The sequence below is a fragment of the Lipotes vexillifer genome, unplaced genomic scaffold (assembly GCF_000442215.2).
Source record: "Lipotes vexillifer unplaced genomic scaffold, Lipotes_vexillifer_v1.1 scaffold182, whole genome shotgun sequence".
In the NCBI taxonomy this organism is placed as follows: Eukaryota; Metazoa; Chordata; class Mammalia; order Artiodactyla; family Lipotidae; genus Lipotes; species Lipotes vexillifer.
In genome coordinates, this window is record NW_006798798.1 from 4,786,480 (window position 1) to 4,800,355 (window position 13,876).

Here is a 13,876-nt window from a genome sequence, read left to right on the forward strand (position 1 = left end):
CTTTCCCTTTCTATCTCGCATTCTTTTTTTACCTTTCAGAAAATCACAGCTTTTGAACCCTAAAAGGTCTGGATTGATCATACAGCTTTCTGAAAAAAAAAAAAAAAAAAACAGGGCACGTGAAGGTTGGCATTGGTGGGGGACAGACATCAGGATCATCTTCAGCTTATTTCTTTCTGTATCAACTTACACCACGCCGTTTGTATTCTAATTTAATAACATTGTACAAATGGTTTGGTGTTGTATACGCAGATAAAATTAAGTTTTTAACATAGGCAGTGTGTATTTCTGTCAGGGTGAGAATCAACAGTAAAAATCAGGCAGCAACTAGTAGCAGCTAGTTGGTAGCAACTAGTCCTGAGGAAAAGAGAAGCCCTTGGCTCTGTGTACAGGCATTTGGTTTAGGGTTAATCTCACTGGAAAGCTAGAGGCTCCTTGAGATTTTTATTGCTTTCTCCCTGGTTGCTTTTAAAAACATTTCCCAGGCAGTGCTCTGATTTTCAAAACTTATTTCAGATTTAAAAGTTGTCCTTTTAAAATGAATTTCCAAATCATTGCTTTCTCCTGGCATGAAACTGTGGAGAAGAGAAATGTTTTACCACCTGGATATTTTATTGCTTAGTAAAGATATCAAAGACTCGGGAATTTTATTTATCTTCTTCCAAAAAATGTTGTCTACTTGTATTTGATGAGTTTGACTACTATGATGAAGGCTTAATTTTTTTTTTTTAATTATTAGGACAGCACCAAAGGTAGTAGGGTGTGCCTGTATCTTAGCAGGGGGCCTTCTTGATAGGACAAGCCCACAGCACCACTGCTGTTTAACCTTTACTAACTGGAAAATACACTTAACAAATAATGAGCTACTGCTGGGTGTGTAAGTTATAAAAAGTGTTTCCTGGAAATCAGTGAAACGAGTTTATACATGAAAGTAAGAAGAGGATATATTTAAAGTTTATGAAAAATATACTTAAAGCAAATTAAAAGGAAATACTTATTAATAAACCCCAATAGCTTGAAACATGAGCTAATTTTTTTTTTTCCTTTTTAGAAAGACAACAAAGTTGCTGCATAGTCTGCAAACAAGTCTTTGAAAATAGATGGATTTTTAGCTCTTCGTGGTCCTGAGAATTGGTTTCAGTCTTTGAGAAGAATGAAAAAGTGAATTTGCTGTATATTTGTCACCAGCACTGGGTTTTTGTTTGTTTGTTTGTTTGTTTTTCTGCTTAATTTCAAAGATACAATACAGTTAATTTTGGGGGTGGGAGGGAAGGCTCATCTTAATAAATGAGCATTAAATATATTTGGAATAGCAGAAGGTTAAGTAATTTCTTATGTATAGTTAAACTAAAGCAGTACTCCAGTGGAACTTATAAGTATTTTTTCATCACTGAAAGGATTTTTCTTATCACTAAATTGTATTTGGCAATTATTGTGAGTTGCCTGCAGATAGGGCCGTGATACTGTTTTGAGCCACAGAAGGAAGGGTCTGTGTGTCTGTGTGTCTGTCTATATGTTTCTTTTTCTTTCTTTCTTTTTTTGGAAATCCTGTAATAACCCTTCTGAGGTAGCTTATTTCGTCAATTAATTAGGGTGCTGGATGGTAGAGAATTTTGTCAGTCAACTATGTACACACAGTAAATACTGTTTCTTAGGCAAAGGTAACTTTTTTATATAGTTGTAAAATTCCATTATATTCCATTGCCAAAGAAACATTAAGAACTTTGTATAGCTGTATAAAAAGCAACTAATTTTTTAAAGAATAAACATTTTAAAGTCAGCAAACATACTGTGTCCTTGCAGAAGTTGATGTGTTGAGGAGCAGAAGTATGGGTGGGTCTTTTTTTCATAGCTTTTCAGGCTTAAGATTGTTGATTTTGATTTTTTTTTAAATGTTTGAAACGTAAATGAAGATTTGATACATTCTTTCATTATCTAAAAAGGGTAAATTACTTATGCTCATTGTAAGAACTTTATTTTGTAGCAAATGGCATATCACAGGATTTATCCACATAATAGATATTTTCAGTATACAAATGTAAATAATCATAGATAAGAATGTACTTAGCTGTATTTTCAAATAAGTAACCCCCCCCCTTTTTTAAGACAATAAAACTAGGTGTCAATTAACCTATTCTTCCTGATATGCCTGGAATTTTGTTGTGATACCTTGACTGTTTCCATTATATTTCAAGAGGATTCAGAGTGTTAGAAATTATTTTGGCAACCTATAAGATATCATAACACTGGTCCTTAGGCCTGTGACCCACAAATGACTCAGTATAGAGTTAATTGCTAAAATTATTAGTAAATCTTTTTGATATTTTAAGCTATAGTGGAAAAAAAAATCTGGCCACTTTGTGTTTTTATGAAGGCCGTGGAATAAAGGGATCCAAAGATTAAATATTTTTATCTGTTTTGATTTTTGTTAACTTTCTCCTTAAAATATTCAGTAGTGATAAAGATATGGAAAATTGCACTGTAGGAGAATTGGAGTATATAAAGGTGGTTGAGATTTTTAATTTTAATTTTATATCTTTTGTGTAGCTCTACAAGAAAATGTTTTGTCATTTGGTTTCATTATTAAGGTCCAGTACTTGGCAGCCATAGTTTAGATAATATTGTTTAATACTGTTTGCTTGCATGTTAACAACAAAATCTTTTGGAGGACCCATAAATCATGGCATTGAACACATTTCTGAGGCATTCTGAACAGCAAAGCAAGTGCTATGGCAATACCTGTGTAGACTATTAGAGATGTCCTGGGCTGATTTGAAAAAAAAAACAAAAAAAAACTGTAAATACCAGTTCTACACGCTCTGAAAGTATGAATTCATGCATTTTCCAAGCCCTCTGCGTCATTGACTAGGGCATTTGGTACCCCAGTAATAACCGGCAGCGTGACATACCTGCAGTGCACCTTACAATATTAAAAAGGTTTTTATTCTAAGACAGAATAAAACTGTTCAATAAAAAATGCTCGTCAAAGTTCTTTCTCTTTAAACACTAATATTTTCTTTCAGTAGAAAGAAGTATAGTGAAGGGCATCTTTAACATGTAAGAATGGAATTATGGTCATGTTTATATTCCCTAAAGTAGCTAAATTAATTTCTGTTTTCCTAGGATTTATACAGTGTTGTGTTTAAAGCTGGAAGCCCTTTCTCCCCCTCCTAGAGTACAGACAGCTCCTGAGTTACAATCCATGACATGAGGAGACTAAGCCAACCAGGCACAAGCCAAGCTGGAAACCTTAGGCTAGAATGCACCCTCTGTGAGCAAGCATATGCAAAAGGCAAAAAAAAAAAAAAAGGAAGGGCTGATTCCACTGAAACTTGTCTTTGGATAGACCATTTCCCCTTCCAAAAGCACCACTTAATGTGAAGGGTAGGGAGGGTGTTCAGGAATGTTAATTCAGCTCAATGGATCTTAATCAGGGGTGAACTGCCATCCAGGGAGCATTTAGGAATGAGAAAGCAGGTGTTTTGGTTATCACAATGACTCGGGGGCCACCACTGGCATTTAAGAGTAAGGGCCAGGATGGTAAATGTTCTGTGCTATGCTAGACAGTGCCGTAATTGATTATCCAGCCCAAGTGCAGCAGTGACCCTTCCACTTTGAGAAATCCTGACTAAAGTCCCTCTACATGGAAAGACAATGAGTGGGGAGTTAATTTTTCCCCCAAAATTTTTAATAAAACTTTACTAAAGAATCTTTACATGGTATATGAAAGGAAAAGGACCTTACTTGCAGGAGTACTGTCAACATTTTGGAAACTCATTTATTATCACATAGGAATTACCATTTCATCCTGTTCTCTTGTCAGTAGTTCATAAATCTCATACCAGAAGCACCTGAGGAGCATTTTTTAAAGTACAAATTCCCATGCCCCACACTTAGAGAGTCTGATTCTGAAGTTCTGCAGTGAAACCTGGGAATCTGCCTAAGTCCCACAGGTAGTTCTGGTCAGCCAGGTTTAGAAAGCCAATTTTAAAACATCACAGCTGACTCATCTAACCTAGCCCCCCTCCTTGTAAGGGTCTTGGTGATGTTTCCATGTAGAACTATTTTATCATTTCTCTGTCCTTCCAAATTCAGTATATCTAAGTTGTGACTCCAGCATGAAGAGTGGGAAAGAACTAAATGGAACAGGGGTGCATTTCTGCAGGATAGAATCTAAGGGGAAACAGGAAAATTGAGACTTGTTTCCTCTACTCAAAGCAGGGTTTGTCTGCTTTGAGTACCGAGGCTCCGTTCCTGGCATATAGGAAATGAGTGTGTGTTGTTTCTGTGTCTCAGTTTTACATAGTTTTTGTCCCTGTCTCCATGGGTTGTCAGTCTGAAAGAAAAGCTGCTCTTTCTGCACAGCCCTGTGGTAATAGCTCACATCTGATCGTGTCTGGATTCACTGTTACAGGATCCCCCTGCCCTATTAGTTCAGAGACTATAATCTGGTTTAAGTAGTGACAGTGGGGAGAGTGTCACAGAATAAAGTAATGAAGGTGAGTGAGCTCTTAGAGGAGCTCAGATGTCAACCAGTTTGCTTAGTTTACCTACTTTGACTGATTTTAAAAGATGACAGGGGCTTCCCTGGTGGCGCAGTGGTTGAGAGTCCGCCTGCCGATGCAGGGGACACAGGTTCGTGCCCCGGTCCGGGAAGATCTCACGTGCTGCGGAGCGGCTGGGCCCGTGAGCCATGGCCGCTGAGCCTGTGCGTCCGGAGCCTGTGCTCCGCAACGGGAGAGGCCACAACAGTGAGAAGCCTGCGTACAGCAAAAAAAAAAAAAAAATGACAAGTATGAGTACAATCAGAATCAAACTTAAGGAAGTAAAGTAGCACCGTTAATCTCTGAATCTGGGTGTGCTTAATGGGGATTTGCTCAGAGCAGGCTACGTTAGCTTCTCCCAGTATAGAGACACTGGGACAACTTCTTGGCATAGGAGCTAGTCAGGTGAGGGAAGTAAGGGAGAGTGTAGCTTTGAGCAGCAGAGACTTGGAGGCCAGCAGCAGCCAGTCAGCCAGCTAGTGTGTACACTGGGAAGCTAAAGATGCAGGTCCCAGGCCCTGCTGTTGGGGTCAAACCAACCTCCTGAGGAGGAGTGACGCAGAAGTTTTTATCCTGTTTTTCAAAGCCACGGTTAGTAAAAGCAAGCTTGTGGTTTTTGAGACAGTTTGAAATCTGGCTCCAAGAGCACATGATGAGACTATGAATCTAATGTGGTTTCTGTTCTCAGTGATGGTGCCAAGCTGTGCCCGTTATATGGGTGTTCTTTAAATTCCAGTTTGGTTCGTATTTTAACAGACTTGGCTGACTGATAAAAGTGTTTTCACGTTTCACTCATAAACATATCACAATCAACCTGAATCTGATTCTAGTTCATAATGAATGTTGATTTTTAGGGAAATGCTTGAAAATGCACTGGTGTCTGTATTGTGGTTTATAAAGAAACAAAGCAGCTCTGTGAGGCCAAAGCATATTTCAGTTTAATAATAAGGCTTTCATAGAGTGACTCATAGTTTAGGTGCACAGAAACAACTGAGAGCGGCCAGCAAGGAGCTCATGGCCCAGAAAGTCTTGACTTTGCCTCTAAACTTGAAGGCATCCTGGGAGTGGAAGAGCAGAGAGCCAAGAATGCCAGTTTGAGGAAGTGTGAGAAGCCTGGGCCAAGGCGAGATTGTAATGAATTCCAGTGAATGGTTTACAGTCATCCCAGCACAGAGAACAGGAACATGTTTACTAGATGTCTGGAGTGTGCTTCTGTTATCCTGGTACTCACTTAATCCTTATAATCCTCGGGTGCTGGCCTCACACAGGATTGTTGATGAGAATGCAAATCCCAACATTGCAGTTCAGGATTTTGCTTGTGCTGAAATTGTTTTGTAAATTTCTTTTAATGGGTTAGTTGGGTGACAGTTATCCCTTACTCCATTCCGCAGTGTTTAATAGCATTTCTTTTGTCCCAGAATGGGTTTTGGAGCTTTGCAGATTTCAGTTTACAGAGGAATGAGGTATAGTTTCATTTTTGTATAAGTAATACACTGTAAAAAGGATATGGGCTGTATGGAGATGGTTTTTAAAAATAGATAAATAAAAGAAGAAAGAAAATCTACCATCCCACCATTCAGGGCTAACCATTGGTAACACTATTTGGCTATATATTCAACGTGGCATTGTTCTGTACCAGCATGTGCTTTTCAGCAAAAATAGATTCATAGTATACGTACTATTTTGAAACTTGCTTTTTTCACTTCGTGTATTGAGTAGCACTGTTTTGTTTTAAAGTATGATTATGCACACAGAAAAGCACACATATCATGATTCCTTATGTAAACAGTACCCAGAAGCCCCCTTAAAACTCCCTTCCAGGGGCTTCCCTGGTGGCGCAGTGGTTGAGAGCCCGCCTGCTGATGCAGGGGACACGGGTTTGTGCCCCAGTCCGGGAGGATCCCACATGCCGTGGAGCGGCTGGGCCCGTGAGCCATGGCCGCTAAGCCTGCGCGTCCGGAGCCTGTGCTCCACAACAGGAGAGGCCACAACGGTGAGAGGCCCACGTACCGCAAAAAAAAAAAAACAACTCCCTTCTGGTAGCCCCCACCCCCTCAAGGGTAACAACTATCCTGACTTCTAACAGCTTAGATTGCTTTTGCTTGTGTTTGTTCTTTACATAAATGGAATTAAACAGCATATATGCTTTTGTACTTAGCTTCTTTGCTCAACATTGTGTTTGTGAGATTCATCCATATTGTTGCATTTGGCTGTGGACCGTTCGTCTTCGTTGCAGTATAGTATTCCATTGTGTTAACAGACCATGATTTATCCATTCTGCTGTTGATACCACATTTGCATCATTTCTAGCTTTTGGCTGTTAAAAAAATGCTGGCACAGTTTTTTCCTCCTCAAGAGAAGCTGAAGTTAGAGTGGGTAAGAGGAACACGGACTTTGGATATTGTGAAAGATAGTAGTGCCCGGCTATGGTGCTGCTCCACACTAGTGTGCTGTTGCAAGGAATTTGTAACTAAGAAAAAAGTACTAGCAAACCATGATGTGCCGTAGATGTAGACATAGGTGTGTGTATTAGAGCAGATGCAGGGTTAATCCTCCTCTGTGGGCCTAGCCTTTTCCCGAAGGATGCTGCTCCACCTACCACCCTTCCCAGTGGCAGCACTGGAGTATTTCTTGCCCTACAAACTATGTTCAGGATGTAGACTTGGTGTCCTTGCTCCCTCCCTTTCTGGTAAAACCCCTACTTACTCCATTCAGGCTTTTGTGATCCTCTCACTCTCCTGGTTACCTGATTACTCCCATCTTCTTAAAAAAAATTATTCCTGCCTTTCTCTTCCTCTGTACCTCCATCCTTACATATGACTTCATCTGTGTGGCTTACCCATCTGTGTTGGGAGTCCCCAAGACAATCATACTCATGGCGATGATTCTTACAGCAAAAAGATGCAAAGCAAAATTGAGCAAAGGAAAGGGTGTATGGGCGAAGTCTAGAGTAAACCAGGCTCAGACTTTCAGAGGGGACTTTGAAAGTGGTGTCACAAGAGTATGTACCTCGTTGCCCCAGCAAAGAATTGTTCCAACATGTGTGGAATGTTGTCTACCAGGGAAGCTCATCAGCAACTGAGGGCCCAGGGTTTCGATCGGGGTCTGGTTATTTAGGCATCTTCTGCGTGGCACATACTAAAATCCCAGACTCCCAGAAGTAAAGCACAAATACACATCATTGACTGTACAGTTTAGGCACAGTGAGCCACTCTTAATCAGTTCTGGGAATGCTGGAAACCCTCCTCAAATCCTAGTTTCCAGATGTCAGCCAAGGGCCAAACTTGTAAGCAGTCTTTATAAAGGATAGGAGTCAGGCCTGCTGTGTTAACTTTCCTGGACCCATCCTACACCCTGGCCCCTGTTCCTTTCCCTGTGACCTTTTCTTCTCACCTCCCACCCAAACCTGTAGACACACCTGGACCTTGTCTGTCAACATCAACTGCATCATCTCTGAATCATGGATTTAGACACCCTACGCTTTGGTCTTCCAACTGGCTTCCTCAAGAAATAATAAGTACATACACACATAGAGTGACCTAACCACTCCTTTGCTCAGTAACTGCTTTTAGCTTGGTGCAGACCTGCAGGTCAGGAACCTTTCTACTTTGGATTCGTTAGCTTCCATCTTTCTTCTACTTTCCCCACCACCATCTCCAACCAGCCTAGACTCCTTGAACTATCATTATCTTACAAATAACCTTAAACTCCCTTGCACCTCTTTTGAGCTTTTTGTGCTCTTGTTTAGAGAAACTTCAACCCTGAAAGCATCCAACCACCCACATGGTCAGTATTCACTCAGAGGGTTGTGTCCTGCGGAAGAGAATCACAATTGAATACATTAGTACCACAGTAAATCTGATTACCGCTCTCTCCTGGCCCTCAACATTGCCAGCAAAACTTAGTACTTTTCTGTAATCACCTCTCTGTAGTCAGCAAAATGGCCCTGCTATCCATTTCAAAGAGAACTAGAAGACATTGGATGGAAAATGCCTCAGGCACTTACCACAGCCTCTAACATATGCATCCAGCCTTTTCCTGGCTGTCCTTTAAAAACAGAGAAAAGATCACGTATCAAAAAACCGCTTGTGCTCTGGCTCCCTAATTCCCACCGTTCCCGTTACTGAATTACCTCTTTCTCTGTGTCTTCAACTTCTTCCTTGATAAAGGATCCTTTCCATTCGCATTTAATTATAATGCTAGCATATTATATAGCATATTAATGTGTTAGTATTCATATATTTATATATACAGGCATAACTTGGAGATATTGCGGGTTTAGATCCAGACCCCAGTAAAGCAAATATCACAATAAAGTGAGTCACACGAATTTTTTTCTTTCCTAGTATATATAAAGTTAGATTTGCACTGTACTTTTGTCTATTAAATGTGCAATAATAGCATTATGCCTGAAAAACAGTGCACGTACCTTTATTTTAAAATAATGCTGTTGGGAAAATGGTGCCGATAGACTTGCTTGATGCAGGGTTGCCAAAGAACTTCCCATTTGTAAAAAATGCAATATCTGCAAAGCACAACAAAACAAAGTATGCCTATAATTGTAACTATGTAGCATTTATTATGTTAGACTTCTTTTTTAAGAAAATTATCCTTGAATCCTGCATCCTACCAGTTCCTCCTTCGCTCTTGAACTATCTGGATGCCTGATCTCCCTTTCACTTCTTAACCCACTTGTTCTGCTTCATACACCGCTAAAACAGTTCTTGGTAAGGTCACTAATGATCTCCAGTGAGCCTTTCAAAGTTTTGCTCTCTTACTTGTTTTACAGAAGCATTCCATACAGTCTACCTCTCCCTTCTGAAAATACTCTTGTCTTCCTGGCTGCCAGATCCTCGGTCTACCTAATTCTAATTCTTCAGTCACCCCATTTTGAAATAATAATGTTCCTCAGGGTTCAACTTTAGCTTTCTTTCCTTCTCCCCGCCGCTCCCCACACACAACACTACCACAAATTATGCAGTGGAGTTTCCCACATTTGGGGAAATCACAGGGGTCAGCACATCCGGAAAAGCCTCACCCTGGGAAAACCAACTTTGTGATCTTGTTATCTCCTGCCAGATAAGTCTGCTTTTTTTTTTCCCCCCTCTTTTTAAGCTGCATACTCTCTCTGGCCTTAACTACATGGAGTTATGCTCACATTCACTTATCTAGCACAGATCTTTTCCGAGTCTGGATCTGACTTTTCCTTTGGCCGAGCCGCAAGGCTTGAGGAATCTTAGTTCCCTGACCAGGGATTGAACCTGGGGCCACAGCAGTGAAAGCGCTGAGTCCTAACCACTGGACTGCCAGGGAAGTCCCTGGATCTGATTTCTTGATACCTGTGCTTGAAGGTCTTATAGTAGCCTCTCAAATGTAACGTTCCCCAAACTGAAGTGATGATCTTCCCTCTGCGTTTCTTCCAGTGTTCTTGATCCAGTTATGTAGCAACACCATCTACTAACCCGACCGACTGTGCTGGAAATGTGGAAGTCACCTTTGACACTCCATTTATCTTCAGTTGTGCACCAGCTTCATGCCTGTTACCAACTTCTATCAATTCTTTCTCTCTTTTTAAAACTTTTATTTTATTTATTTTTGGTTGCGTCAGGTCTTAATTGTGGCACGTGGGATCTTTCGTTGTGGTGCGCAGGCTTCTTCCTAGTTGTAGCACACAGGCTCCAGAGCGCGCGGGCTCAGTAGTTGTGGCGCGCGGGCTTAGTTGCCCGACCAGGGATCAAACCTGCGTCCCTTGGGTTGGAAGCCCCTGGGAAGTCCCAAATTCTACTTTCTCAATATATCTAATACCTCTTTTATTTTTAAAACGTTTAATTATTTTGGTAAGAGATGTGTACGCATGTATTTTAATCTAAATGCTTCACAAAGGCTTATAATGAAAGCCCTCAGCCATGCTAACAATCAGTCATCCCTTGCTACCCCTAGTCTTTTTTTTTTTTTTTTTTCCTTGCGTTATGCGGGCCTCTCACTGTTGTGGCCTCTCCCATTTGCGGAGCACAGGCTCCGGACGCGCAGGCTCAGCGGTCATGGCTCACGGGCCCAGCCGCTCCGCGGCATGTGGGATCTTCCCGAAACGGGGCACGAACCCGCGTCTCCTGCATCGGCAGGCGGACCCTCAAGCACTGCGCCACCAGTACCCCTAGTCTTTTGTTTTTAGTTTTACTGATTTTCTGTGGAAAAGGGGAAACTCTATTCAACAAATCTTTATTGAGCCCTTATGTAGGAGAGGTATAGTTCATTTGCAGGGTAAGCAACAGTGAAGAAAATAAACCTTGGAGCTTGTATTCTGGGAGGAGAGAAATGAGCAAAATTTATATAAAGTGTGTTAAGAAGATGCTTAAGGGAATTCCCTGACGGTCTAGTGGTTAGGACTCTGCACTTTCACTGCGGGGGGCCCTGGTTCAGTCCCTGGTCGGGGAACTAGGATCCTGCAAGCTGTGTAGTGTGGCCAAAAAAAAGATGCTTAAGTTCTATGGAGGAAAAGCCAAGAAGCGGGGGACAAGAAAGGGTGTGTGGGCTTGAGGGTGGATTGCTGCGTGAATTTAAAATAGGAAGCTGACATTTGAGAAATGACTCAAGAAGCTGATTGGATGTTCAAGCAGAAGAAATTTTAGCTGCAAAGACCCTGAGGCAGGAGTGAACCTAGTGGTGCTCGAGTGGAGTGAGGGAGGAGAGGCTTGTAGAGTGTGAGGTTAGAGTGTTAGTGGAGACTGGACAGGGAAGGAATAGTGGAGTCCGCTGTAATGATTGTCATTTGTTCCGAGATGGGAAGCAATTGTAGGGTTTTGAATGGAAGAGTGACAATCTGACTTACATTTTAAAAGATTCTCTGGGACTTCCCTGGTGGTCCAGTGGGTAAGACTCCGCACTCCCAATGCAGGGGGCCCAGGTTTGATCTCTGGTTGAGGAACTAGATCCCGCATGCATACCGCAACTAAGAAACCCGCATGCCGCAACTAAGAAGCCTGCATGCCACAACTAAGAGTCCGCATGCCGCAACGAAGATCCTGTGTGCCGCAACTAAGACCTGGTACAGCCAAAATAAATAAATAAATAAATATTTTTAAAAATCATCATCGTCATCTCTGGAGAATTCCCTGGTGGTCCAATGGTTAGGACTCAGCACTTTCACTGCTGTGGGTCTGGGTTCAGTCCCTGGTTGAGGAACTAAGATCCCGCAATCCTCGAGGTGCAGCCCCCCCCAAAAAATTGGCACTTCTGCTACAACTGTCAGTGGATCTCTTCCAAATGCACATCTTTGGATTTAAAATAAATAAATAAATTTTAAAAAATAAAAATGAAAAGAATCTCTGGCTGCTGTGTTGAGAATAAATTAGTAGGGAGGCCAGTTAGGAAGCCAGTGCAGTAACCCGGAGTGGTTCTCCCTGCTCCCTGATAGTTAGAACATAATAGCCTAGCCTTCCAGTACTGAATCTGCTGCAGAGGCCTTTGTGGTTTGGTCTCCTCAGTGGATTGTACCTCTGCCTGAGGCTTTAATGTATGCATTCAAACAGTTAAAAAGTAATTAAATAGGATTTCCAGTGAAAAGCTGTTTCCCTTTTCTCACTGTCCCTCAGACCTACAGTTACCCTCTTCATGTGGAGCCAGGTTGTTTCCAGATTTTGCTAGTCCAAGAAGTGCTGGAATGACCCTTCATGAGTCATTTCACAAATAGATGAATGTATCTGTAAGATAAACTAATAACTGGAGATTCTGGATAACTGGAGACGTAACTTCATAATTCTAATAAATATTCCTATGTCCCTTTTGATAGAGATTATAGCAATTTACACTTCAACTGGTTATTCAGGGTGCTTATTACCCTATATGGTCACCAGTACAGCATTAGCAAACTTTTGAGTACGTTTGCCAGTCTAATGAATGAAAAGTATTATTTCAGTACCCCGTGCATTTCACTTTGAGGGAGGTTTAACATTGTTAAATGAGTTTGGTATTAATATTTCCTTTTCTGTGAACTTTGTATAAATATTCTTTATTTATCTCCTCTGATGTTAGTGTTCTTGGTTATTTACAGGAGCCCTTTTTTTTATTAAGGGAAAAAAAGTTTTTCTTTAATTCAATAATACCTGTGCATAGTTACCACAAATGAAACAAAATAGTATACAGTTTGTTTACTTCTCTTCCTTAAAGACAAATACTATTAACAGTTTATCTGTATTCTTCCAGAAAGTGTCCCTCTCCAGATCGTGTGTGTATGTATGTGTGCGCACCATACCCACGTCCCCCCTTTTGTTAATGTGTCAGTAGGAAGAGCCTGTGTAAACTGTTCTTTACTTTGTTATTTTCATGTGTTTATCAACTATGGACCTCCTGATATATAGATTTACTCTCTTAATTCCCCCCATACACACCCACAGAAATTCACACATCCTTGCTCTGTATCCTCTTAATATACTTACTATAACACTTAATTCGGCTAGTAATACTCATTACAACTAAGTAAATATTTTTTATGGATGAGCCAAGTAGTACAAACCCTGTCTGTGTTTCCTTTTTACAGAATGCTTTATTCTTCCCGCCACTAAAAATTGCCTTTTTTTCACATGTTGATTGACTTTAAAAGCTGAAAACCAATAATATTCTGATATGATTGTATAAGAATTCTGCACAGAGCCAAGTGATATGCCTTCTCTACAGTTCTAGAACCATAAATACTGTACCTTTCAAAAATATATATTACTATGATCAAGATTAAATAGATTGTCTTTTTCTGGATTCCATCAGTTTCTTAAGATCATCTACATTTTAATTTGCTTCGTGACTGGACCTTGCCTTTTTTCAATTTTTAGATCGTTTTTCCTTTATCTTTTTCCTTTTTCACGTTTAATATATGCAAAAGGATGTGTGACCCATAATATGAGTAACTGAACCTGTCACTTAACCCAAAAACTAGAGCATTACCAACAACCTGCATCTATGTATTACCACTCCCCTATTCCATTTCTGCTTCACCCAAAAGGAAACCACTCTCCTGAAGTTTGTATTTTATCTTGGTTTTGTTTTTGTTCACAATATTTTTCCATAGAATTTTTTTTTTCTTTTGACTGCACCTAGCGGTATGCCGGATCTTAATTCCCCGACCGGGGATTAAACCCATGCCCCTTCACTGGGAGCGTGGAGCCTTAATCACTGGACCACCAGGGAAGCCCATCTGTAGAATTTCTGATTGGCTCTTGCAGGTGTGGATTTGTTCTCTTGTGCTCTCTGTCATATCCTCTATTAATTGGAATCTATTCTTCTTGAGCTCACCAATTTTCAAATCTCATTTAGACCTCCTTGGACCGTTATTTTCCCTA

The 13,876-nt window shown here is 40.7% G+C and overlaps 1 protein-coding gene and 1 non-coding gene across 4 annotated transcripts in view; one reads left to right on the plus strand and one right to left on the minus strand.

The window, feature by feature from the left end:
• LSM14A (LSM14A mRNA processing body assembly factor) overlaps positions 1–1,785 on the plus strand; it is a 56,628-nt gene extending 54,843 nt beyond the window's left edge. The window contains exon 10 of one of the 3 annotated variants that reach the window (XM_007470957.1): positions 1,052–1,785. In XM_007470957.1, the coding sequence (XP_007471019.1) occupies positions 1,052–1,075 (24 nt within the window). In that variant the 3' untranslated portion in view covers positions 1,076–1,785. The remainder of the gene's footprint in view (positions 1–1,051) is intronic. The other 2 variants (XM_007470958.1, XM_007470956.1) reach the window with 2 other exon arrangements.
• Positions 1,786–9,784: 7,999 nt separating this feature from the next.
• TRNAE-UUC (transfer RNA glutamic acid (anticodon UUC)) lies at positions 9,785–9,857 on the minus strand. Its single transcript has one exon. It is a non-coding gene; the product is annotated as a tRNA-Glu (tRNA).
• Between the last annotated feature and the right edge of the window lie 4,019 nt (positions 9,858–13,876).